Genomic DNA, 27269 nt, shown 5'->3' with positions numbered 1-27269 from the left:
GCAATATGCTGGTGACTCATTTTTTTCACGGACAGCTCACCCTTCCGGTGCGGGCACAAGGAATGTTCCAAGTAAATGGGCCAGAAGACGTTTAATGAATCTGTCAAGAGCTCAAGTTAAATAAAATGAAAAGGCCAAATACGTGCGGAAACGCCTATGCAAGTGAACAATAATTCTGAATCCCCAATCCACAACGCACGGCGATTTTTCGTTTGACTGGAACAACCAAAAAAATCAGAGCGTTGGTATTTAACAGGACTATTCATTTTCATTTCTTGCACTCAATGCCAACCTCTTCTTCTCTTGTTCATTCCGCTGCGGGACTCGAGACTCAATCTCATGTCACCCCTGAGCTGAGCCTGATCGGATCTCCTGCGAAATAGGTCAGTCAGTTCAATGCTTTAAATAGTTCCGTAACTAATATCCGATTTTTCTGAAATGTTTCAGTGCTATTATGAGTTTTCGAATTTTTGAATCTTTTTTAAACTTGAAGAAATCTAGCTTTCGGTGTTATCTTTTTAATGAAATAGTTAGGCGTTAAGTACAGTGATAATCATTTTTTGAAATCAATTTGCGTTAATCTCACTTTTGTCGACCTTCGTCTCTTCTGTTAACGAGGTAATCAGCTCTGGCAGATTTATTTAGGGCTTTTACTCTGTTTTTTGGCCTTATTTTGTTTCATTGACGGGGACATCCTTGTTACAGTGAAGCTGTTCTTGCACAGCAATGGAGATTTTTTATTTGTCTTCCAAGTTTTATTTGTACAAAACTTGAAGAATTCCAGCTCTAGTGTTCGCTTTTTAATAAATTTATCAGTAATTGCACTGATAATCATTTTGCTTGAAATAATTTGCATTATTTTCAGTGTATGGATCTTCAACTCCTCTTTTAAAAAGGTAATCAGCTGTGGCTTACTTGTCTAGGGCATTTGTTTATTTTTGGGTTATTTAATTGTCGGGGATATTTTTGTTGCAGTTAAATTTTTCTTTTGTGTTTTTATTTTTTTCGAATTTTGGTTGTACAAAACTTGAAGCAAAGTGTCTTTACTGCTATCTTTCTAATAACTTGGTCATGCAATTCAGGTAAGGTATTAATTGCACTGGCAATTTTTTCTTTTGAGCTATTTGCATTATTATCAGTATATTCACCTTCGTCTCTTCGTTAACAAGGTAATCGGCTGTGGCATCTTTATCGAGAGCTCTTACTCGTTCGTTTTGGAGTTATTGCGTTGCCGGGGATAGTCTTGTTGCAACGAAATTGTTATTTATGTGTTTTTATCCAAATCTAGTTGTGGAAAACTTGAAGAAAAGCATCTTTGTGTTATGCTCTACATAAGGCAGTAATTACAACTCTTTTTAAACAAATTGTATTATCATCGGTATATCCAGCTTTATCTCTCTGTTAACAAGGTAATCAGCTATGACATATTTAGCCAGTGCTTTTGCCTTTCCTTCCCCGTTTGTTTCCTTTTCGCAACATTCTTGTTGCAATCAAATTGTCATGCTGTAGATATGTAGAATGTAATTTTTTTCGAAGATCATTTCTACAAAACTTGAAGAAATATAGTTTTCGTGTCATCTTTCTAATAAATTATTCATAATATTAACTTGAGGAAATGTTTACAGTGATAATAATTTCTTTTTAAATAAATTGCATTGGTATTTGTGTATACGACTTTCGCTCTCCTTCAGCAAGGTATCAGCTGTATGACATAATTATCTAGGGTATTCATGATTTTTTTCCTTTATTCCTTTACAGGGACGCTCTTGTTGCGGTAAAATTGTTTTTTCACACCTATGAACATTTACTTTTCTACTTATTTTTCCAAAAATTGAAGAAACCTAGCTTTTCTTTTTTTGATATTTCAAGTGAGGGAAGAGCCCTTTCAAGACTACATCCTTTTCAAGAGCTAGACAGTGAACAGAGTACATTTTTGCCACTCAACAACACACGAAGTGGTTGCATCATGTCATGGGTCATCTCTTGCAATGATTTCAGCATCGCATTCCAATTATCTGGGGATGAACCAATGGTAAGGTCATTCAAATTATCAATTGCCTGGTCTGAGAGAAAATCGTCCACTTTATTTGATTTACCATGAAGGTAGTAAAACTCTCCATATACCTCCAAATTTCCCTCAGAAGGGTATTCAAATGACAGTTTGATGATGACTTTTTCCTAACACAATTGATAACCACCAAGGAGTCACCTTCAATATGTAACTTACTGAGTTTGCAAGAAAGAGCAAGTTGCAAACCAAGCAGCAATGCTGCAGCTTCAGCTTCGTTATTTGTCCCCTGGGTTAATCTTTTGGAGGCTGCTTTGACAATCTTTCCCTGAGAATTTCCGATAGTACACCTGGCACCTGAAGCCCCAGGATTGCCTTGAGAACCACCATGAAAGTTGAGCTTATATTCCCCTTTGGGAGGGGTAATCCATCTGATCAGAGATCTATGAATCCTAGACTGGTTGACCCCAGAAACCCCATGAATTAATTATTGCTATGTTTTAAATAATTTAGTTATGTTATTAACAGAGTTACCTGGGGATGCGTCCCTGACCTGAAAACCCCCGTCCCCGTCTCGGGGACTTGGGGACGGCCAGGGGACGTTTCCCCCCGTCCCCAAATTGTCCTGCATTTTGAGGGGACGTCCCCGAAAAGGGGGGACGCCTGCCCTAGCTCTGGGGGACGTCCGTACGTCCCGGGGACGGCTAGGACGTCCCCAATCCGTCCCGGGGACGGCCAGACGTCCCCCATATCGAAGGCCATTAAAAAATATTAAAAAAATAAAAAAAGTTGTATTTTCAATTTTTAAATTTTTTTTTCTAATATAGGCCCTTTATTTAATTCAAATTGTTATTAAAAATAAAAAAAATTAAAAGATAACATTAATTAAATTTTAAATTTATTAATTTAATTCATAATTTTGATAATGAAACTATATGGCAGCAGTGTAGCCTTTGGGCATTTTGACACAGAGATTAGAAAATTGCCCAAAAATCGCCAAACTCGGCGAGTCAATAGAAAAATAACACCCAACGCCTTTATTAAAGAATAAGTTTTTTTGGCCTCGCAGGGCGCTGCCCCTTGACCTCGCAAGGGACGATGCCCCTTGACCCCACCTTGGGGGCGCTGCCCCCAAACCCCCGTTGAAAAATATGGGTGGAAACTGCGTCGATAGAAGTAGGGAAAATTTAACCTCTTTGTTTTGACATTTTGATTTTGTATGTTATTTCTTTAATATCTATTATGATATGCATATTGACAATGTGAATGAATTGAAATTCTGATTTATGAATGCATAATTGCATATTGTCTATTGAGTATTAACAATGTTGTATGTTCAGAATTTACATTCTAAAATGTTTTCAACTTTTCATAGTATCATACACATGCTATATCTATGTTTTATTGTTTTCATATGAATATAATGTATGTATGCATGCTTTATCCATGTTTTCATATGAACATTTAGAATTTTGAAATTTTCCTATATATTTTAAATTTTTCCTACATTTTATATAGTCATCCCCTTTGCCGTCCCCCGCCGTCCCCAAATTTGGCAAAAAAATTTGCCGTCCCGGAAACATGTCCCGCCGTCCCCTGCCGTCCCTGTCCCGGAAACTCGGGGTAATAAGGCAGTAAGTGTGGTGACAACAATTTAAAACAAATAATCATATTATTATCAGTATATCCATCTTTGTTTCTCAGTTAACAAGGTGGCCGGTCATGATGTTCATTTAGGGCATTATATTTTATTTCCTCGTTGGAGACATTTTTGTTTTGATGAAATTATTCTTTCACAGTTATGACTTTTTTTGCTGATATTATTTGTACAAAACTTGAAGAAATCTGGCTTCATTGATATTTTTTTATTACATTAGTCATGCTGGTAATAGAATTGTTCTTTCATACTTGTAGATTTTAGGTAGAAAGAAGAAAAAATAGATTTCCCAGTGGTATGGTCTCACCAATACAAATTTGGAATTTTCTGAAGGGGAAGGGAGTATCTTTATTTTGTTTTGACACTGACAAGTTATCTTCCTTTTTTTTTCTTGTTGTGGAAATTGTTTGTTGCAAGTCTGGCTGTCCTTTGATACGTACAAATCAAATACATGAGCGTCGCATGTATGTTGCTGTTCCAATTGCTCATGAGAGGAGGACATCCCTTTAAATATGGCTTCACTGACAAGGTTCTTTTGGCTTCTTGATGTTTTCCCTTTTTATGTCTTTTTTTGTTTATTCTTTTTCATGTCACCGAGGGTTACATACTTAGAGTAAGTATGCTGTAGGCAACTTATGGATTTTGAACCTGTGACATCTGTTTTGGATTTGCCAGGTACAAGACCATGTCTTATTCTTGATTTCAGGTTCATTTGTTCACTGAGATGTGGATGAGAGCTATCTGGAAAGACATGTGATCTGGACATTAATTTAAGAATGCAGTAATTCCTACATAGCTCTTAATCGTACTATGTGTTATAACTTATATTTCATAGTGAAACATGAATTGATTTTGTAATTGAAGAACAATGCTCTAGTCCAGAAAACTGGAATTTCCAGATAGCTTTAATCCTACCATGCATTATATTTCCTTCATGAAACTTGAATGATAAACTGATTTTGTAGCTTAAATAAAAAAACACCAAAACCCTGCTTTATATATATGTCTTTGAAGGGGAGTGAGTGGCTTTGGAACATCTGATATCCTTTTTTCTGTGGAAGTATGTTCAGCCTTCTGTACAGTTGTCCTCCACATGCTATTTGGTTCTTCTCTTGGGTTACTTCAAAATATTGTAATCTTTAATGTTCATATTTTTCTTGTTTATTTAGGTAACTGGGCGGTGCTGTGTAGCATGAGCAAAGGTATCAGTGCACTGTTTAGGCAAATGGGATTTCTAATGGCTGGCAATATGCGCAGGTTTGTAGAAAATAGTGAAAGTTACGACTTTTTTTGTTTTTTCCCTTAGTTTATGTGGTTGATTTTTTCTGTTTGAAAAACGTCTGTTGCATTTAATTTCTCATTGGGTTTCTTATTGTTTGAATATGTAGTGGAGGATTAAAGCAATCAAATGAAACTCTGAGGCTTGTTATGACGGCTATTTTCGGAATGGCATTAGGATTTGTTATCGGTGTTTCTTTGCCACAGGTTTCTTTTTCAAAGGTATATATTATTTAGTTTTCATATTGAGAGTTAGAGGAACTATATCAAATTTTTTGTTTCTTTTTTTCTTTAGTTTTTGATTGATTAATTGTAAGCCAGTTTGGTTGGGTCTGGCCTTATTTGTGGAGCATGCACAGGTGGGCTTGAATTCGTGTTATCATTTGCACAACCACTCTTTGTTACCACTAGACCTTGGTCCACAGCACATTTAATCTCTTTTAGTTAACATGTTTTTTTTGGGGTGTGGTTATTTTATGGTTTTTGTATTTCTTTTCTGTATTCTGTTCTGATAACTATAGCCATTGTTTTCTTCATTGGTTGGCAGTTTGATTTTCCATCTAGGCTGATGATGACTAATTCCATTAATCTTGAATCTGAAGACGAAAGTACGTCAGGCTCAGCTACACAGGTTATGTTGCACTCTGCACATGCATCACAGCAAAAATCAAATATCAGTGGTGCCCAAGCTACTCCTAGATCAAAAAATAGTACTGAGGTATCTCTTAAATCAATGCTCACATCCGTTCCAATTTCTATAGTCTGGTAATGCTTGTTTTATTGCTTGTGAGCATTGAATGCATCTGCTTTAATATATATCTTAAACGCTATTTTACTAGCACCTCTGTTGCAATTGATTTTTTAAAAGCTAGGATGATTGATTTATGATCTGTGCTGGGCACATGAAATGCATGGAGGACAATTAGAGGACTACCCACAAACTATTCAAGAGATGCATCTATTCAAATAATCTGTGAATTATGTTGAGCATGCATTGTGAATGAAACAGATGTATGTAGAAGCACAATTACACATTCAGTAGAGACAAGAGATAGCAACCAAAGTTTGTTTATTTATAATGAATAGGATATTGTATGGAGATTACAAATGAAGGACTTGGAAATCTAAGAATGTGTTATTCTCAAGGACCAAATCTTGAGAAGGATTTTATGTCATTGAGAATTTGTATTGATGATGGAATTTTGTGTTTGAATGTCTGATGCTAAACCCTTCAGAATAGAAATAAAACATATTTTAATATGGTACAAGAATTGAGTATCTAGACGAAATTTTTTGCATGCCAATGTAATGCCCCACCTAAAATTAGGTCATTCCATTGCAAATGAAATGAGGAAATTACTTATGATTAACGTCTGGCTGACTATATGAAGAATGTTTATGATTTATCACATTTTAATTTGCATTGTCTGCTGGCTGACCTCCCCATGCTGGCCGACCACCTTGTTATGTAAACTGCCTAAGAAATAAATATATCTTAGGTCGACTCTCTTTGTTATTTATTATTTGTTTTTGGGCTGACCACACATATTGGCTGACCTCACATTGATCCGACGCATATATAAATAAAAGATTTAATTGCCAAGATAAAGGAACGGGAATTGATTAATTAAGCAACAATGAATATATCATTACAAGCCAGCGATTCCCAAGGAATTTATTATATGCAATGATTAATAGAAGCAGCAATTGATATTGAAGTGTTAAGGCAATAATTAAGATAAATAGAAGGCAGCGATTAAGATTTATTAAAGACAAATTAGTTATGCCTCAAAGGGCAGCAATTGGCATAACCAAGAGTTATGTCATCTTAAAATGTTGCCTGTCTTCTAAGAGGTGCCTCACTTCATGGAGATATAATGATATAAAAAGATATAAGATTTTGTGGAGAATAAAGGAGGACATAACATACATACACAAGCAGATGTGTGGAGCAGAAATGAAGATGTAGAAAAAGGAAAAAATAGAAGTATAAGGTAAGAATCATAAGAGGTCAGACATTCATATATTCAGAAAATTGTCTTATTTATAAGACCTCACAATTTTCTGAATATATGAAAGAAGCAATCAGTAAACATCAAGTGAACAGCACTGAAGAGAAGGATAAGCATTCGACCCTATAAGAATTGCAGACAAAGAAGTATATATATATGTGTGTGTGTGTGTATCTATCAGATATTGTGGTACGAAGTGGAATGCATAGCAATATGATTTGGCTAACTTGTTATTGGACTGTCATTTGATAGGAAGTAGGAATGTATGTAGATATTCTATTGCTTCTAACAATAGGAATGTATGATTAATTTGGAATAGATTCCTTTAAGCTTATAGCCAATCCACCATCTCATTATGGAGGGGAGATAGGACATATGAAGAGGGCAAATAGCAAAAAGGTTTATTCAATTAGTGGTAACCCCAAATAGGGCTGGGAGGCTGAATGGCGGATGCCATTAATGAGCTTTTAGGCTTGATGGATAGGCTCAATGTGCCTTGTAAGATCTCCAAGGTGCTCATTTGTATCATAAGTGAGGAATAGTGTGCCTTGGGAACGTGTCCTCCCTCACCCCCAAAAGAATCCCCACATTTTTGGGACATGGACATTCCTAGGACGTGGGGATGTCCCCCAATATCCCACCACCGTTGCTTAAGTCACAGGTTAGTTTCTAGGACACCCCCCCCTCGTTTTGGGGACTCCAAGATGCCCTCAAGACTTTCAAGAGAATTTGAGGAGTCTCCTAACCAATAAAATTTACCTAGTATGCCAAAGTTTTATTTGCAATTCTTATACTTATCCCCAATTTTCCCGCAAACCTCTACCCACCATTGTTAATGTTCGATGCAATCATTGCCATGTTTAATGCTTATTAGTTTAAACTTTACTTCGTATGCCAAAGTTTCATTTGCAATTCTTATGCTTATTCTTTACACATCTTATAACTAATTTTTCAAGTGCTATATGTATTTGCGCCACCCCCCTGTTGCCTTGACACCCCTGCACTGTTGTCCCCCCTGCCATCCCCAAACTTAGACCCTTGGTCCCCCTATCCCCATTTACCCTTCCTTCTGTGTCCTTGTTAGGAAACTCTGTGGAACTATGGTGAGGAAATCTTCTAGTAAAATATTATCCTAGTTTACTTTGTAGCTAGACTTAAGATATGTTTATCCCAGTTACCAGTAACAATACATGATCTGCTGATTAAACATTGTAGCAGCAAGCCTTCCTTTCTTATATGTGGTTTGTATCATAGTTACAAGGAAACTTGGGTTTAGGGATGGAGAATTTGGACCTGATTCGACCACCATATCAGCATCTCTTGGTGAATATATAAATTTATATAGTTGTTCCCTTACTCATTTACTTCCTTATCTTATTTCATAATGACTTCTTTATATCTGTACCCCATGTCTCCTTGTGATTATAGTTTCGATGCATACGGATGTGAGTTTCAGATGTGAGTTTTCTTAAGGCATGAGAATAAATAATGCCAAAATATGATATTTAAATTTGAGAACATGTACAGTACATATATTTGAATTTGAAAGCCAGTTTGTTGCATATCGCAGATATATGTACCAACAAATCCTCGTGGTGCGGAGAGATTGGCTCCTGGCATTGTTGTTTCTGAGACAGATTTTTATCTCCGCAGACTGTGGGGTAAGCCCAGTGAGGTTTGTTACTTTCTTTTGCCATCTATCTCTGTTGCAGTACATTCTGTGAAAAAGAAACTGCCTAATCAGCTTTCTATTTTCCTTTTGGATTAGTGTGGTATTACACAATAGTTTCTTTCTCCTTATCCTTTGAACTTTGTCTTGGGTGTACAATCCTTTACCTAATAAAGGTTGTCCCTGTTTTCCAACAACCTTTCATTTCAATATTGATTAAAATGTGCAGGATTTAGAAATTAAACAACAATATCTTGCAGTTTTCACTGTTGGTTTTTCTCAGAAGGACATTGTTAATGCTGCTATAGCTAAGGTATTTTCTTATAGTGTTAACCAATTAGTTATTATTGGACTTTCCTCTTTTAAATATACAATGTTATCAGCTCCGAGTAGCATCATTTTGTGATAAGACTATTCTTTGCTTTGTACAATCAAAATCTAAACTTTTTAAACTTCTTTATTTCCCCTCAATGTCCAGTTTTCAGAAAATTTTACAATTGTTCTATTCCACTATGACGGGAGGACAAATGAATGGGATGAATTTGAGTGGTCAAGACAAGCAATTCATGTTAGTGTGCATAAACAAACAAAATGGTAAGAACTGGCTATCTTATTTTCATTATTTGCCTCAATGTTGTCTCATACTAATATTGATTTTAGGGCATAGCATGTCAGTGACATAAGAGCTCCTGTAGTGTTGGAATTGAACTGGCCGGGTGTTTTTTGTTGTTGTGCATCATGTTACATTTGTAGGTTTACTTGACACATTGGAGTTAAATGTTTTTTCTACATTTGGTCATTTCCTAGTTTATTTAAAGAAATTGTCCTCGTCCTTTTTATATAAATTCAAGCTTGTAAATTACGTCAGCTAGGAAAGAGTTATAAGCTTTTTTATGCCAAGAAGCATTCTGCAATGCGAGCTGTGGGATGTGAAGGCTGTAATGGTGTCTTTTCATGAGGTGGATAAACACCTATTTATCTATAAACAATGACTTTTGCATAGTAGCACATGCATTTTATTTCTCCTTTAAGAGGAATTAAAGTGGAATAACCCATGACCATATGGTTAAAAAAACTTTGGCTATAAAAAAGTAACTCATGTAGAGTGGTGCATGAATATTTTTTTGGGCCTGTAAGAGGAATTATCTAGTTTACAAAAAGAAAAGTGGAATATATGTTGATCATATGCTTGTGGATTTGAGTTGAAAAATAGGTTTTGCACTGCCAAGAAGATAACTGATTAAATATTTTATATTGCTCTAATGTAAAGAATCTCATGGAATCATATAAAGCGTGGTTTTCCCTTCGCCAATTCAAATTGGGTCTTTTGAGCAAGGATATACAAAAGAAACAGCACATCAGGAACTATTAGTATATAGCCTGCCTATTTGTTTAATTGTTTTTGTAACATTAATAAAACCTGAATATGGTTATTGTCGTGCCTCTGGGTTAATACCTTGTAGAATTTAATAGATGCATGCATCTAAAATATCTGATCTATTCTATATAAATGGGTGGCATGATGGTATGATTTAAGCATCATGGCTAAAAGCCTAAAACAAATTTATGAAAAAGTCAACAAGAAAATAAATCTTGAAATCAAAAGCATAAGTCATAGAAATTACTGTTTATCGTGGCATGCTACAAATTTAAAATCTAGTTTATTCTCATCATCAATAATAAGATTCTTGCTTTACGTTTGTCCTCAGGTTTTTCTATTTTTCTTTCCTTATTTTGGGTATGGGAAGAGGTGCACATGTAATTGTAGTACTTTTAAGGCTATCGTGTCTTCTGTCATCACCACCAGCTCCTCTTCTTGGTCTAGACTTGGATATAAATGTACTCCTAGAAGTGCCTTGATGTGGTTGCCCTGTCATCATGGTGTATATTTTATTATCTGTGGCCTCTACCATTACCTCTAGCTCCTCTTCTTGGACTAGATTTGGATCTGAATCGACTTCTAGGAATGTCTTGATCTGGTTGCACTTTAATCACAGAGCAGAGCTTATTACCTGATATCAGAAACATGATATGGGCCACTTTCATGTTCTGCATACAACCACTATATGTATTCAAAGATAATTACTATTAGGAGATGACTGTTCCAATCCATACTGTGTTTAACTTTCTATTCATGCTTTTTGTGTAGGGTTACATTGATATATACTTATAGTTATCATATACGTTTGAAACATTTTCTCAACATAACTTTGTGAGAAAACAAAATATTGTTTTTAATTTTGTGTACTGACTTATATTTCTGCATATTCAACCTTATAGATGCATTACATTGGAGAACATTCATGGCTGTCAAGTGCTCAAGTTCCATGTCAACCTTCGTTATATGATTATGTATTTAGAAGGCATGATTTGCATCAATGTGATGGTAATCACCTAGTTTGTAAGTTTGAAGTTAGTGTTTGAGTATGGCATGTCCAAATATTGAAAGAAACTTGTTATAAAGTGATAGCTATGTTAGATATGATTTAAGGCACAATATACTGTCTTTTGTTAGTGGGAAGAAAAAATAACCACATCCATGATCAACTACCCCAAAATTATTTATTAAAAATGTAAAACCTAAAATTTTAAAGGTGCAACAGTCCTTTTTTTTTTTGAACTTGTAAGTGGAAAAAATAATACATTTAGCTTCTTCACACTTATCCAACTCCAGTGATTGAGCACACCAAATGAACAAAAGTAGGTTGAAGAAATATTTACTTATTAAAAATTTCTGGCCATAAAATGTTGTGCATACAATGCATCTGTTGAACCCCCAAAATGGGGTGCCCAGCTATAGTCTCCACTTTCTCTAGCCACAAAAGGTGGCATTGGGAAGTTCAAAGACTAATCAGATTCCTCTACCGTGGCCATTTTCATTACATCAATATGCCATGTTGAAGGTGCTAAAAATGGTAATGTACATATTATTAGAAGTCCAGGATCTAACCTAAGGCTGAGCCATGATAAAGAGGTCAAAATTCTTTTGGTGGTGGCCAAAAGATGGTATGATGAGGTTTCTGAACTAATCTTTACTAATGATTTTGCTGCTTGCTAATTGTTGATTAAATTGGACATGTCCCTATTCCCAAAGATAGTAATAAAATGATAAAGATTTTTAAACTTCGTTTCTCCATTGAACAAATTAAATACTACTTAATTTACTAGTTTACAACTCGATTTTTGTTGGCCAGTTTTTCTTATCTATTAATTATTTCACCTTCGATTACTTTGGCCTATTGAATCTGAGCAAGTACATAACTTGGCAAGACCTGCTTTGTTTGTGATCTTGCAGTTGAAACTTGAAGGATACAGTAACAAAATATTAAGGCAAAAATGCTCCTTTGTTCATGCCAGATGATCTCATACACACCATACTGCTTTGGATGGTTTAGAACCTGCTGAATCTCCTTCACCTTTTATTATAAAATGTTGCATTGAGATAGGTTCAAATTTTGATGGCAGATTGGTTTTGTTAGCTTGATACTGCTGATGGCTTAGTCTGTCTTTCATATTCCAAGAAGAAATGGAATAAGTAATATGCAAAAGCCTCCTCTCATTGAATATGTTTTATATACCCAAATTATACATGAGCAGATGCAAGCATGCACATGGACTCTTGGAACAATAAAACACTTGCTGTTTAAGTTCTCTTTGTGTTTACAGCAGAGTTGCAGTAAGCCACCTCCCTCCCCTGGTACACGTACCACCATGCCTAGTATGGGTATGGATATGGTACGGTACGGATACGGTGTGGATACCTTCAGGATGATTTTGGACATTGCCTTTATTTTACACCTTGAATTTGTATCAGAATGGGAACTAAAGCTCTAGTCTTTCAAAGGTTCTGATTTCTTTTCCCTCTCTTCGATTGAATATCTGTTGTATTTCTATAGTATTTATTTGAACTATGAAGGTTTGGGCAACTTCTACTATTACTTACAGTCATGGCCTTTTATAAGCTCTAGGAAATTGTGTTATTTCCATGTTTACTATTATTTGCAATTGAAAGTCAATGTTTTACTTATTAAAGCATACATACAGGCCTTTTATACTGCAGTGATCGGAAAATAAAGTTCTTTCCACTTTAAAGGCCATCAGTTTTCTTGCCTGAATTCAACTCATTGTGTCTTTTTTGTGATGAGCTCCTCTAATCCTGAGCTCTACTGTATTCAGGTGGTATGCTAAGCGATTTCTTCATCCAGATGTGGTGGCAACTTATGAATACATATTTATCTGGGATGAAGACCTTGGTGTTGAGCACTTCAATGCAGAGGAGTAAGTCACTACCTGTTCCCATTAGACTTTGATTGGTGCATAGCTTCATTTGTTGCTGTATTGCCCTTTGATGTCATCTTTGTTCTAACACTAATAAGGTTTTTATTAATCACAGATACCTAAAACTTGTGAGAAAGTATGGATTGGAGATATCGCAACCTGCTTTGGAGCCAAACAGTGGTCTAACATGGCAAATGACAAAAAAACAGGGTGATGTGGAAGTGCACAAGTAATAGGCTGTTACTTCATTAACTTGTTTCTTTCTATGATTTTATCCCTTGAAGTTCTTTTTGTAGTGGATTTTCTCTAGTCTTGATGTAATATGAACATGAATAGGCTCTTACTTCATTTTTTTTGTTTCTTATAACCCTTTGGAGTTCTTGTAGTGGATTTTTTCAAGTCTTGATGTAATATGAACAGGAATACAACAGAGAGACCTGGTTGGTGTCATGATCCAAAGCTACCACCGTGCGCTGGGTATGCATAAGTTTGCAAGACATTCATGTTTGTTGATAAGACAATTTTTAAACATTTATTATACTAGCTCTGTGGAAAACAATGCCTAATTTTTGCAGTATCTCATTTATTTTAGTTGTAAAATTGTTGAAATGACATGGTTTTGAAATGATTTTTTAAAAAACAAGGTTTGTTGAGATAATGGCTCCTGTATTTTCTCGAGAGGCATGGCGCTGTGTTTGGCATATGCTTCAGGTACAATCACATTTACAATTTGCTTCTTAAATGTTTGCACTGGTTTCTATAATATGAAATGATGATATCTCAAAACTTCTTGTCACAGCATTTTGTTGTCTTTGTTGCAGAATGATTTAGTTCATGGATGGGGTTTAGACCTTGCATTACGACGATGTGTAGAGGTAAGGCAGCAATGTTTTATTTTTGTGAATTTTCTGCCATTGACTTCTTAAATTTGTCTTTCAAATGGATTCACTTGTGATGTCACTAGCCAGAGGGTTAAAACAAGAAACTGTTGGGTTCTTGCATTTTCATTTCATTTTTCTTAGTATAACATAAGATGGTTCCACCTGCAGCTGTTGCATATGTAAAATCTCTGTGCCAGTTCTATCGCTATACATTTCTTACTTGTTATGTGCATTTAGTTTCACTTACATATTATGGATATCATTAGATTTATTATCTTTGGGGGCTTTGGTCCATGTGTTTTTATGCCATCTCAAGTTAACTTTCGTGAGTAGTCATAACATTAATTTTAATTTTCCCTGTGTATATTGGTAATAATTACAGGACATGGGGGGTCACTTAACACACAAGCACCTTTGTTGACAAAGCATTTGGAGCATGCTTTGGAAATATTCTTTTCAGAAGTACATAGGTCCTCATTATAAGGGTAGTTCTTTGTAGGTCAGTGTTTATACTAAAGAGGCCAGGTTTATGTAGATTTCTGATCTTTTGAATTATATAACTTTTCAACTTCCAATTCTAGTTCAAGGTAAGCAGTCTGCTTCTTTTTGAAAGGAATTCTGTGTGTTACTTTTTTTGTACGAACAGGCCAACTTTGCTTATAAACCTGAACTTACATAAATATTTTCATGTTAATATACTGTCTTAGTACCGTCTGATTACATTTTTTTAAGGCTTCACTTCTTATGTGCACTTCTAGGGTAAATTGAATATGAACCATAATTCATAGCTTAGTAGATGCTATGCAGTTGTGCTGTGAGGGTGAGTATCTAGCTATATCATGGTATTATAAACTTGTGGGTTGCCCATATATCCAACTTTATGGATCAGATGAATACATGTCCTTCTATGTTGCTTGCCCAATTTCATATGGGTATTTCATATAGATTAGAGATCACCTTCTATGCTTTGGTAATTATAGTTTAGGCAATTATCGTACATGATGATGTATATCCAGTACCCTCCACTGTAATATGTTAAAGGGTTAGTTTCTGAACAAATCAACTGATATTGGCATTCTCTTACTGAAGCAGTACTCATAATATAAATCCATCTTCCAAATAAAATTCAGACCACATTGTCTGTGTACTTTGCAGGGTTTATCAATGCAAAAATGTGATAGCAGAAAATTTGAGGCCCTCATCTAAACACTGAAAGACTAGTATTCTGGTCTTCCATGCCTTTGCTTTACTGTTTGATGCAGTAGTTTCCTTAAATCCTTGAATTGCCTGATAGTACAGAGATCTGGAATGTTGTCTTTTCATTGCTCCTATTAATGATGGTCGGTCCTTGTAAACTGTTTGTCCATCTCCTTGAATGCTGCCAGTCCTTTTCTTGTTCACAGGCTGCTTGAATTTGCAACTATTTGCTGGATGTGGATGACATTTCGTGGGAATTCTAGCATGACTAGCTCATGCATCTTCAGAAGACAATCAGTTTTTGTTTCTAAAAGTTAGGTGGTAAGTTTGAGGCCTCTCTTTAACTCTTTTGCCAAGAGTTTCCATGGTGATGTTTGAGTGGGAGTGGCATAAATCAGAAGTATGATAGGGTTACCCCAACCAGAAATCCATTACCGAGGTTTTCCTTTCTAGGGATTCAAGCTGCTAGCTATATTACAAATACTTAAAATATTAGAGACTGAACTAGACTCGGAAATGGTAACAATCCCTGTTATGTGTCTGTGATATCTAAGTAGAGTAGTGATGCTCACATCAATTATGTGTGTATAATTTCTCATGTTTGCAAATCTTGATAATGTTTTCCTTGGTGTGATCAAGCTGTCAAGCTACTTCAGGAAGGCATTTTATAAGAAAGTGGATTTGCTTTTTTGTGAAGAAAAACAAAAAGAACTTACTGTTTCAGGACCAGGATGAACAGTAACCAAGAATGCACTGGATTATAGTGTATGAGCCTACCCAAACAGGTTATGTGATGTGTATTCTGTATAAAGTAACTTATACAAGACTCCCAAAACGTGGGTAGGTCAGTATAGGGTTATGTTTGCTGTTTGTGCATTTATTAGTGTGATTGTATTACACAAACAGAAATAATGGAATGTGCAGACATTATAAAATAATTGCTGACATACAAATAGATTATGATTCAAAATTCTAATGTCACCCAGTTGGCAGAAAAATTGTCTACCTGGATATGATTCATTTTGGAATTGGATTTGGATACCAAATGCCGGTGGTATTGGGCAGGGTACCTTTATTGGGGTGTGAATTGTTTGTAGTTGTTGATGAGCTTACTGTGGAGATTCCAGGTTGGATGACGTGTTTCTATGGTGATTCTAGTGTCTGGCAAAATTTTTGATGCATTTTATTTGACTTTTTGACCATAAATCATGCCCCCAAAACCCTAAATGACTGTCATGTAACATTTTTGATGGATTTTGTTTGATTCATAGGCAACAGAAAACATCAAAGGAGTCGCAGGAAACAGCAACTATCAAGGAGTTGTAGCAGACAGAGAATGTTTTCTGCATACATTTATTTGCTGCTTGAACTAGATTTAGCAATAACATTGCCCATATCTCTATCTGCTGCTTGAATTGCCCAATGCTGGAATCACAATAATTTATCAATAGCCTTTGGGTTTAAATTATCTGCTGCTCTAACCAGACATACCCTTCCATGTTTCCTTATGAATCATTTGTTTTAGGGTTTCTACGTAATGATGCAGTATTTTTAATTTTTATAACTATTACTTTCTCTACATCTTATGATGCCCTTTATAACATTTCAGCTCGATACAATATTTATTATTATCTTGATTTTTTTCTACTTTACCTTTATATATATATATATATTTTAGATCTATGATTTATATATAAGATTCTAGTTATAGATATCACAAATACATTAATACACTGTCTTTAAAATTTGTAATATGTACAGTAGTTGTATTTAGCATATGCATGATATGTGATATTCTGAATTTTGTAGGCCACAAATATTTTTATATGTTTTTTATGTACAGATGTACCCAAAATGTACCCAGCCCCAATTCTTTTGCTGTACCTATGGACTGTACCCAAATACCTAGAAAACCAATTTTGATTCTCATTTGAGAAAAATTAGAAATTATCATATGTCTTTTTCATCTCCGCTAGAGAAAGTACATCTGAAGTTCAATATCAAGTTTCATTAAATGGTTGCCACTTATAGAAAGTAAAAGGCAAAGAATGAAAAAAGCTATATTTTATCAGTTTGTCATCATCTGAAGTGAAAAAATCATTAACCTTCAATTGCTGAATGGTTTGTTCTCGAACTCTGAAATATAAGATGGTAGTGAATCATCATCAATGCTCAACTCTAGGAGCTCATATATTGTGGTCTATCTGTTTTGGAGAGTGCTTTGGGATTTATATGCTCAATGTAGACGATGCCGTACCTACAGCTAGGATCTTTGTGCAACATCTGCTTTAAGACTGCTGTAAGTGTTTATGCGTCTTTGGATCCAAGCTCATGTTGTCTATGAGAAAATGGCACGGGCTGTTTGTATGATTCAGTCCTCATTTCCAAACACCTTTTTCACACAATGCCTAAGTGAATGTGCCACTTTGACATCACTTATTGTTTTTCTCTCCATTGTCTTTTCTGTGTGTATTGGTTTGTCAAAGTAATTCTGTGTATGGTGAATTTTTGTGTCTAGTTGTCCAGGGAAGGCTGAGTTTCAATAGCTTTCTGAATAGTTAGTGGTGACAGAACAGACCTACGTAATAGATGAGTTTACACACAAACTTGGACTTAGCAAACCAAACATCTAAATCTTTGACTAGACAAAAGTGAACAAATTAAAAAATACTTAAATAATAAACTCTCAATTTTTAAATGCAAAATATAGCTACAAAATGTATCAAATGAGTTTGGCAGGGTTTTGGGGCAATGCTGCCCCTTGCAGGGTCCAGGGGTAGCATCCCTAATACATTCCTTGCTGTGGTACAGGGAAGGGTTAAGGGGTCAAGCCCCCAACGCTAAGCTCAAATGATGACTTTCAAGACTGCACAGACCTTCATGGCACACACCATTTTCATAACTTTAAAAAAGGCAAAAAAACTGTGTATTTTCACTCTGATTCACATAAGAACACTCAAATACCGTAAAGCCATAGCTTTTAAGTGTTTATGCTACAATTTTGGCATTTTTGCCACATTAGGGTTACCTTCTTTGCATCAGATGAGTTTTTTGTATTGTCTCGCTAAGTATTCATGCAAGTCCAAAGGGAAAGCTTGCAGATGACTTTGCAAATACTCGGGGCTTCAAAAAACTTGCAAAGTACCTGACAACTTGTTGAGCAGTTGAACTATGGTTTTGAACATTTACAAAGTCACTATACCTTTTTTCACCCAATGCATAAGTGAATATGCCTCCTCGGACCTCAGTATCACTTTACATTTCCTTCTCCTTTATCTTTGTTGTTTGTAGTGGTTTGTCAAGGTGATTTTGCCTATGGTGAATTTTTGCCTGCAGTTGTTCATAATATGTGAGTTTACTTCTAGTTGTATTTGTTTTGAACATTTGCAAATCGAGTTAGTGTTCTCAAACAAGGAGAATCTCTCTATATAGGTTCGATAATGTTTGATTATGAGAATTTCAAGGTATTATTTATGGTCTAAGTACATCAAATATTATTATATTGGTTTCTTTATCCAGAACAAACTTAAGATATGGCTGCCTCTAGCCAAACTACTTTTCAATAATATTTATGGAACCTAGCTTATGCAATTCAAGCAAAATTTTTAGTTGAATTGCAATTAACATGCATTTGCATATATCAAAAACATAGCTTGGGGAATGAATGTCCACAACAATTTGTGTAGGAACAACCAATTGTTTCTCACACATTTTTTGCACAAGGCTATCCTAGCTTACAACTCTCATTGAGACTACAAGCACACAAAGCCTCCACAACTTAACTCTGATGGCTGAGCTCTTGGGTTGACTACATTAGACTCACCCTACATTGGACAAAAACCACATTAAAGTGTCTTTAAATAATGCCCAGCTCAATCCTGTACAACATAACTACAATATTTTGCACAAGCCACTGCAGGCAATGACAGAGTCATTGACTCTTAAGCTATGTACTGTTTTGCATTCCATTGCTTGTGTACAGAGACAAGATTCTCTTGACAAAGGGTGCATGGATTCAATGAGGCCCTGTCCTTTTCAATGCTGAAGTATAGGGGCAAGCTTTCTGTTGGTGTACGTTTTATCATCTACCAAACAATAGAATAAGATACCCAAAGGTATACTATCCTCTCCTAAAAAATCACTGCTGATTCGAAGGTCTATATGTGCGAACAAGCGACTTTAGTGGGATTCCGGGATTTAGACTTTCAAAAAGGAAAAAAGGGGGATAGGGTTTAAGAAAGTTGATCTAAACCTACGAATTCTGGAGACGGTATTAACTAGGTGTTCTCGGGAAACTGCACTTTGCTTCGCCACACTGAGGACAACTACACAAAGTGGGTGCAATCTTCAATGGGTTGTGCTTATGATTGAAGTTTTGTCATACACAGGGGATAGGCTCAGAGTAACTTTGCACAGTGAAATGGAAATCATCCATTCACCAAAAGTATGAGCAAAGATACACCGTTAATTAATACTTATCAAATCCTTCATTCAATTCTAACGACTTTGAAAGCAAATCTAAATTAACTTCTAATTAATGTGTTGAGGAAATTGAAACCATGCTAATCACTCAAATAACAAAGATTACAAAGCCTTAAGAGAAAGCGGACATGCAATGTATTATTTGAAAAAATGACCTTCACGCAACAATATATCAAAAACCTCACACGCTCTCCAAATGAGAGGAGGTAGCGTTATATAGTTTTCCAGAAAATAATGAACGGTCGAGATCAAACAGTGATCAAGGGCCCATATTGAAAGATAAAAAACCCTAATTAGGGTTTCCCAAAACTAACTACCCCTCGACCAATGAGAAAAATACATTTGGGGACACTTGTTCTGCTAAATATGAACCAACAATGAAAATAGAAGGTTGTTTCATTGTGAAGTGTGCCCTTCTAGAAGCTTTTGGATAAGTCAAGTTCATTGAACCTGGACATGTTGACTTGGAACAGTCTGATTGGTTGGAAGATGACGAGGCGCCACCTTAGCGTGTTGGATGTCTTCTTTGAATTCTCCAATTTGTGTGAAGAAATTGTTTAAGTATGGAAATTCGATTCTTCTTGTAACCATCTAATTCTGATTGGGCGCTTGTCTTTTTAATTTCTTCAGGAGATGAAATCCTTCAAGAAGTTGGAAATTTATTTAACTTTTCCATATCTTCACCAAGTCGGGAACTTTTCTTTCTTGATGCCTTGAGATTCTTTCAAGTGCCTTGAATTCAGAGAAGAATTCCTCTAGGCCTTTGTCATAATAGATCTTCCCATACTAGCCAAATTTTGGCCATCTTTATGCTCGGACGAACCTTGCTTGTAGACTTGTCTGAATTTTGCTTGAAACTCCATTTGTGTTTTCTGCGATGATCCCGCCTTCAACTACGAATTTATGTTGCATGGGAGGAGGGTAAAAAGCTTTGGATAACTCCTCACAAATATGAATTGATGCGATCTAAAGTTCAACTTTTTAGACATTCATCGCGTTCAGCCATCATCCAAAACCTTTTGTGAGTTTCCATCATGGGCGGACTTTTTAGGAACCATGGATGTCGGACTTTGTTGGCCTCCTTGCACCATCTCTATCATCCATAGGGCGGACTTTTGTCTCTTCTCCATGGCAGACTTTTCTATCTTTATGGCACCAAGGGGGGTGGACTTCATCAAGATCATGGCCATGCTTCCCTTCCATGAGGGCGGACTTTGAGAAGCTCCTGTCACAACATTAAACACCATTAGCCAGACTTAGAAATATTTGGAAAACTTCAAAATTTAATAACTTCTTCCATTTTCCCCAGATTAGCATGATATTTGAAATCCACAATCATGTAACCCATCCGAAGCATCCTGACCCCTAAAATATAGGAACTTAGCTTTTTGGATCAAAACTTGAAAGTTTTCGATTATGATCGATGCAGGTTAGTGGTGCTAGTGAAAACCCTAGGTCCTCACTCCGAAAAAGAAAAAAGAAAACATCCCTAAAAAATAGGGAAAACTTTCTAAAAATAACCATCTCGAGGATCAAGCTAAAAGTGCCAAAATAAAACTTACTAAAAAATAGGAAAAAGCAAAAAAGCAAACTTTCCAAAAATAGAAAGTTGTCCGAATTCGTTCAAATCAATTGTTTTCGTTGTCCTTTGGCCTTTCTAGGCACTTTGATGGTGTCTAGACTCTGTTATCACTTGGCTTGCAAAACTGACTTTCAATCCTTAAGACTCAAACCGTTCAAAATTGACAAACTTGGCATTACCGATGCTTGAAGGTCGCATGGCTCTAACAAAAATCCTAGAAAGCAGGAAAAAGGGAGGGTCCCCATTTGCAATGGGGTGATGTGTGAAAAAGGTCACAACACTTTCCTTGGCTTCTGCAAGAATTCATGGTTAGGATCATTGTTTCATACGTCAATTACGCCTTCAGACCTTTGTTGGTTCCTAGATGAAGTACGATTACTTTAAGTCTTCATTGATTCTTGAGTTTCATAAAAGCTTTCATCTCTACATCAGTAAATTATTGATACACATTCACATCATCAAGTTGTGTCCCACATGCAACAAGTCCTTCATTTTGCATTAGGCATTTCTAGATCCTGTGCAATGGTTGGATCTATTGGTGGTCTTCAGGATCAACATCAAGTAAGTTCTTTAGTTGTGCAGTAAACACAATGGATCTCAATGCTTTACAAGAAAGAACAAATGGTCTATGTGCAAGTCCATGCAACTTGCACTCCTATGTATCAACTCTATTGAACTCTTTTCATCTTGCATTATTCCCTTGTGCACAAAATACAATGCCAAGGTTTTTTGCATATGGTTGAGAACCTAGCAAAATGGGCTATGCACATATTTACCCAAGCATTGTTTCCCGGAAGCTTGCCATGGGATAGTGTAGGACAACTATGCATGCATTCTTCATTTGCATTGCACCACTTTTAGGAGTCTGCACTTCAACGTAGACACCAGCATTGCTGGCTCCTATAATACTTCATTGTGTGCGACCTGCACACTTATTCGCACCAAAATGCTTAGTTCGGCTCCATATGTGTTTAACATCTAACAATGTCTGATTCACATGGTCGTGCCTACCAAGTGGCACAAGTTCATACCATATGGGAAGCTCACCATACACATGACACTATTTAGCATATTGTGTGTAAGGCTTAGCTGACAGGCCTATTGTATAAATACACATTCTATAAACTAGTCTATTGATTGGATCTAGTCTATTTGACTTGTCTTACAACTAATGTGCCTACACATGTCATTCAGCCCAGTTTGGTTGAACTCCAGTGTGCTGCTGCAAATCAGGTGTATGCATTGTTCATTACCTGATCATGGAAGTATGCTTCTCACATTGCCTTTGTATACTTTTTTTTATTATTCACACAACATCAATGGATATAGGACAGTTTTCTTCATGCATCTGTCATGTCTCTACTTTGCTTCAGCATAGCACTTATAAAAATGCTTCTGCCACTCAAGCTTGACATCAGAAATAAACCTATTTGCATTAGCTTAGCCATAACTTTGTCTACATGCAAAGTTGTCCTCCAATCGTTAGACAATGATATGGCTACTTCCAATTAAACTACTATCAATAATATTAATGGCACGTAATTCGCTGGGCAACTCAAGCAAAGTTTTTAGTTGAATTACATATAATTGATACAGACCTTTGTATATAACTGATTACATAGCTTGGGACATGAATGTCAAAAGTTTATTCCTGTGAACAACTTAGTTAACAACCCAAACAGCCCCTGAGCTGTACTTAGAGTATTGTTTACTGCATGAACATAGCAAGGTGTCCAATAAATATCCTTGTACCTCTGTTGGATAAGCAGGCCTGTATCTTTACTCACAGAAGCTGTGACTTTAGTGACCTAAGCAACATTAAGGAGTCAACATCATCGATTGCTTGGGAATTATTCAAATGTCTCTTGACTGAGACAAAATTTTACAGTGATGTTCAACAAAGGTCTGTTTCTGTATCAGTGCATCCATCTAATATGATTCAGCATGCTTCCTTTAACCACTCACATGGCATTGGATAAAGGGTTTTTTGATAAGGATGCAACCTACATTATCTCTCTAGTGTTTAGATTATAGTATTATAATATTATTGTATTTGTATTATTGCCTATGCAAACATGTGTATAAGGTAACTTGAACAAATCAATAAAAGGGATTGATGTAGTTTTCATAAATTGATGCTACATTATGCTCAGGAATTGCATGTAATCTAGTCTATATTCGAGAATATAACACTCTACGTGAGGGGACCCTTCTCCCATATATAATAATTATCTGCACTTAATAGTAAAACTCTATTGACATTTTGTATTAGGCATTAGCTGTTTTCACTGTGCTCCATCTCTGGGGGCTGTATCATTTAAAAATGTGCGGTGTGTGTGTTCCTGGGAGAGCATCCCTTGCTGGGGTCTGATAATCCCTGCTAACAAGCCCAAATTAAGACCTTGGAGGACACGGACACAAGGATATTCATGACACATGTCATTTCTCATAATTTACTTGCTTTTAACCAAGCTCAAACACTTTAAAAAGACAGGTGTCAAGGCCATAAAGCGATGAGAAATCTTCCCCAAACTTCATGCTGCCAGATTGGATAAACATTGGCAATCTGATCTGAGTTGGGTCACTGACAGGGCAAGCAGTGATCATTTGTGAATTATCATGATTTTTTGCTGATCATTGCTACCATAGTTTAACTTTAGGGTATTCAACTTTATTTTATTCATCCTTTTAATAATTATTACTGAATATAAAGTTATGAATATCACTCACCAAAACTATTTAAGGCTACTTGGTGCTATAAAGTTATGAATATCCCTCACTAAAACTATCTAGGGCTATTGGTATTCAACATACTTTTTTTAAATCTATTTTCAATATGGAGTAGTAATTCATACTTTTGTGGGTCATAGACTTCTTAATTTTTTGTTTGAGATCTTGTCGAGCATTTCATACTGTAAAATCTACTTTTTTTCCTGCATACCATGTTTCATGTTTTAATGTGACAGGCAAAATTGAACTTTAGAACAGATTATTTCTATATGTTTTATAGTGTTTTTTATCTTTATTTTTTAATTTGCAATGGCAGTTTCTCGTGGAGAGTTGAAAACTGCCCAGCTGTTGAATTGTTTGCTTAGGATGGGTAATTAACAATTTATGCAATGTTGATGTAACAGTCAGCCACTGATAAATTGATAATTGGCCTGGAGATGCTTTTTCATATATCATAGTTTTAATTAGAGAGCACTTCCTTCTGTAGGGACAATTCATTTCTGTGAATTCTGTGCTATATTTAGGTTGACTTTCTCTGAAAATGTTATGTCTTTGTTAAAGGGCCAACCTGAAGTAATTCTTTTGGTTTATAAAGTATTGTGAGTCTGAAGTGTTTGATTATGCCATTAGAATACTTATATTGAATGCTTGATACCAATAAACTACCAGAATTTATTAGTATTTATAATTGGATGGTGGCCTTCTAGAAGAAAAGTGACTTATTGATGCTTGGTTTTGTAGCCTGCACATGAGAAGATTGGAGTCGTCGATGCACAATGGATTTTACACAAAGTTGTACCATCACTGGGAAATCAGGTAATCTTTCAATTCCTCCTATTAACCATGGAAAATGTTGCTACAGTTTACCACTTGTCTGTAAGTTAATTGCTGAAGTGAAAATCTAATGATGGATCATACTATAAATGTATGTTGTGCGATGTGCATTATGTTTTCAATGAGATCAAGTTTAGCTATGTATGCTATGGGAAAGATTATTGTTTCGTTAGTATGTTTTCAAAGGAATGGTCTTCTTAATGGTTGTGCTCACAGTGATGTATTTCCTTCAACTTAGATCCAACGATAAACTGTTTTGTAACTTTGTTTCATCCTAATCTGGTCTAATCCTATAACACATGTTGGGCACCTAGCATTCTGCAAGAATGTGCTTTTAATGTTAAAGTCAATTTAACAGGGAACTGTGAGCCTGATCTACAGAATTTTTTTTCTTTGCTTGCTTTATGGGCTTAAACTTCTGTTATTACTCCTGAGTTGTTTAGTGTTGAAATTTGTTCTGTGGGGAAGGATGCTCTTTTATTCTTTTAACTATTTTATAGAAGGTTCAAATCAACATCTATTATGATTTGTTTTTTTACTTCAATTCAATTCGTCGCTTGATGGTGGTTTGTCTATTGTGGTGGACTTTGCAGGGCCAAGCTGAGGAGGGGAAGGCAGCTTGGCAGGGGGTAAGCAACATTCTATATTTCTTTTAGGGTATCCAAGAACCATTTGATGTTTCAATTCTACTGTTTTATTCACTGCATAACTGTTACATGTATGTGCATTGATCGTGAATTTGAATTTAATTTTTACAGGTCAGAGAAAGATGTAAAGAAGAGTGGCACACATTTAATGCACGGTTAGATAAAGCTGAAAAGGAGTATCTACAAGGAAATTCTTAGTTTGTTCTGCAAATCACTTGTCTACATTTAGTAGATTTTCTCAACTTGTTTACACATCACAATAAAGCATTGTGGTTACCCGATTCTTTTGAAGCCTCCAAGCTTGTAGTTTTCACCAAACAAGCTCTAGGGCTTTGTATTTATTCTTAGGGTCGGTTTCTATAACTTGGCATTTTGAGGGCATTTATAATTTTCAACATTTAGTCCAATATTCCAAGTTTTTGACAGAATATTTGTATTTTATTATTCTACCTGAAAATACATTTTTGTTTCTCCTTGTAATGGCGACTCTTACGTGGGTCTTTCAAATGTTATCCTTGCACAAATATAGTGTCGACACATATTTGTGACTAAAGCAGCGTGTTAGTGCTATGTTCTCTTATTTGATAAAAATGAAAGCCTTAATTAACTGGGCTCTTTACATGATAATCAGAAATTAGTAATATTTAGATATAGAAGCTGATATATGTTTCAGTACTCTACCCTACATTACTATCTAAACCTTTCTTGTTTGAAATAAAGCCTTTTGTTTTCACTCTATAAAGACATACATTTAAGTGCATATATCTCCCAGCGTAACACTATAATTTGCATTTTATTGCCTCTCAAATCAAAATATATATTCTTAAATAATTCCATCATGCTACTCATTGCCAATTTTCCCCGTTATATATATAATATAACGTATAAGGAGCTATGATATTGATTTGCATAGTTCAGTAACCTTATGAAGTTTGTCGGTCTTGGTCTAATTATGTACTTAATTAGTAGCCTTATGAAGTTTGTTGGCCTTAATGGTCTAATTATACAAATTCTTGGATTTTAATTTCTTTATTGAATGAATGCAAATTATATGAAAGATTAATAAGCTGACCAGCAACAGAAAAAGACTATACAAAAGACAACAAAAGACTTCTGATCAACATAGACCAGCAACGACCAGCAACGACCAGCAACGACCATCTATGCTGCTGAATCTGTTTTGGATGGTTCCTCTCAGGAGGATGAGGTGCCTTCTACTACTGCTGATGTTGGTGTCGATTCCACCGTTTTGGGCTGTTGCCTTTGATTTGCAGCTTCGCTCTACACCTACTGGTCTGCTCCTGATGCTCTGCAGCAGCCTTCTGCTCTACACCTACTGGTCTGCTCTTGATGCTCTGCAGCAGCCTTCTGTTTTACAACTAACTCCTATTCTGCAGCTTTACTGATGGTTTACATGTGAGATCCTTACCGCTTGGTCATTCCCTTGATGGCTCCGATAATAGTATCGCGTGGACTGTTATTTGTCGCAGGTGGAAGGGGAAGTCCTCTCCACACCCCAAGTATTGGGTGTCCACACTCCTCCTTGAGTTGGGTCTGTGTTGTTGAAGGTTGGACAAGTTTCCTTTGTTTGACCTTGTTAGTCTCGGACTTGCTTTGATGTGCTGTTTTTCTGCTTGCGAGTTTTTCTTTTTGATAGTCTATGACTATGTTAAGGGTCAACGCCCTAGTTAACACTGTTTTTTTAATAAAAAACATTGACCAGCAACATGACAATCCAAATGTATTGAATGAATGCAGATTACATGAGAGATTAAGTTGACCAACAACAAAAAAAGACTACACAAAAGACACTGATCAACATAGACCACCAACATGACAATCTAAACGTATTGAATGAATGCAGATTACATGAGAGATTAATAACCTAACCAGCAACATAAAAAGACTATACAAACGACATCCAATCAACATAGACCAGCAACATGACAATCCAAACGGACTCCTTGAAACCAATCAAAATGACATAACAACAGTCTATCTTTTCATCATGTAA

General features: G+C 35.9%; 1 protein-coding gene across 3 annotated transcripts; it reads left to right on the top strand.

The window, feature by feature from the left end:
• Positions 1-25735, top strand: LOC131026840 (uncharacterized). Of its 3 annotated transcripts, XM_057956832.2 has the most exons (17): positions 32-383; positions 4083-4194; positions 4341-4446; positions 4835-4922; positions 5054-5165; positions 5491-5661; positions 8526-8630; positions 8854-8937; positions 9103-9218; positions 12801-12902; positions 13018-13131; positions 13323-13379; positions 13547-13613; positions 13724-13777; positions 24516-24590; positions 25202-25237; positions 25367-25735. In XM_057956832.2, the coding sequence occupies exons 4-17, from the start codon at positions 4858-4860 to the stop codon at positions 25451-25453; spliced, it is 1245 nt and encodes a 414-aa protein (XP_057812815.2). In that variant the 5' UTR covers positions 32-383; positions 4083-4194; positions 4341-4446; positions 4835-4857; the 3' UTR covers positions 25454-25735. The 3 variants fall into 3 exon arrangements, with proteins under 3 accessions (XP_057812813.2, XP_057812815.2, XP_057812814.2); XM_057956831.2 differs by lacking the exon at positions 4341-4446; XM_057956830.2 differs by lacking the exons at positions 4083-4194; positions 4341-4446 and having other exon boundaries at positions 1-383.
• The last annotated feature ends 1534 nt before the right edge of the window (positions 25736-27269 follow it).

The sequence above is a fragment of the Cryptomeria japonica genome, chromosome 1 (assembly GCF_030272615.1).
Source record: "Cryptomeria japonica chromosome 1, Sugi_1.0, whole genome shotgun sequence".
Taxonomy (NCBI): Eukaryota; Viridiplantae; Streptophyta; class Pinopsida; order Cupressales; family Cupressaceae; genus Cryptomeria; species Cryptomeria japonica.
The sequence above is the reverse complement of the archived record's forward strand: the minus strand, read 5'-3'. Positions and strand labels throughout refer to the sequence as shown.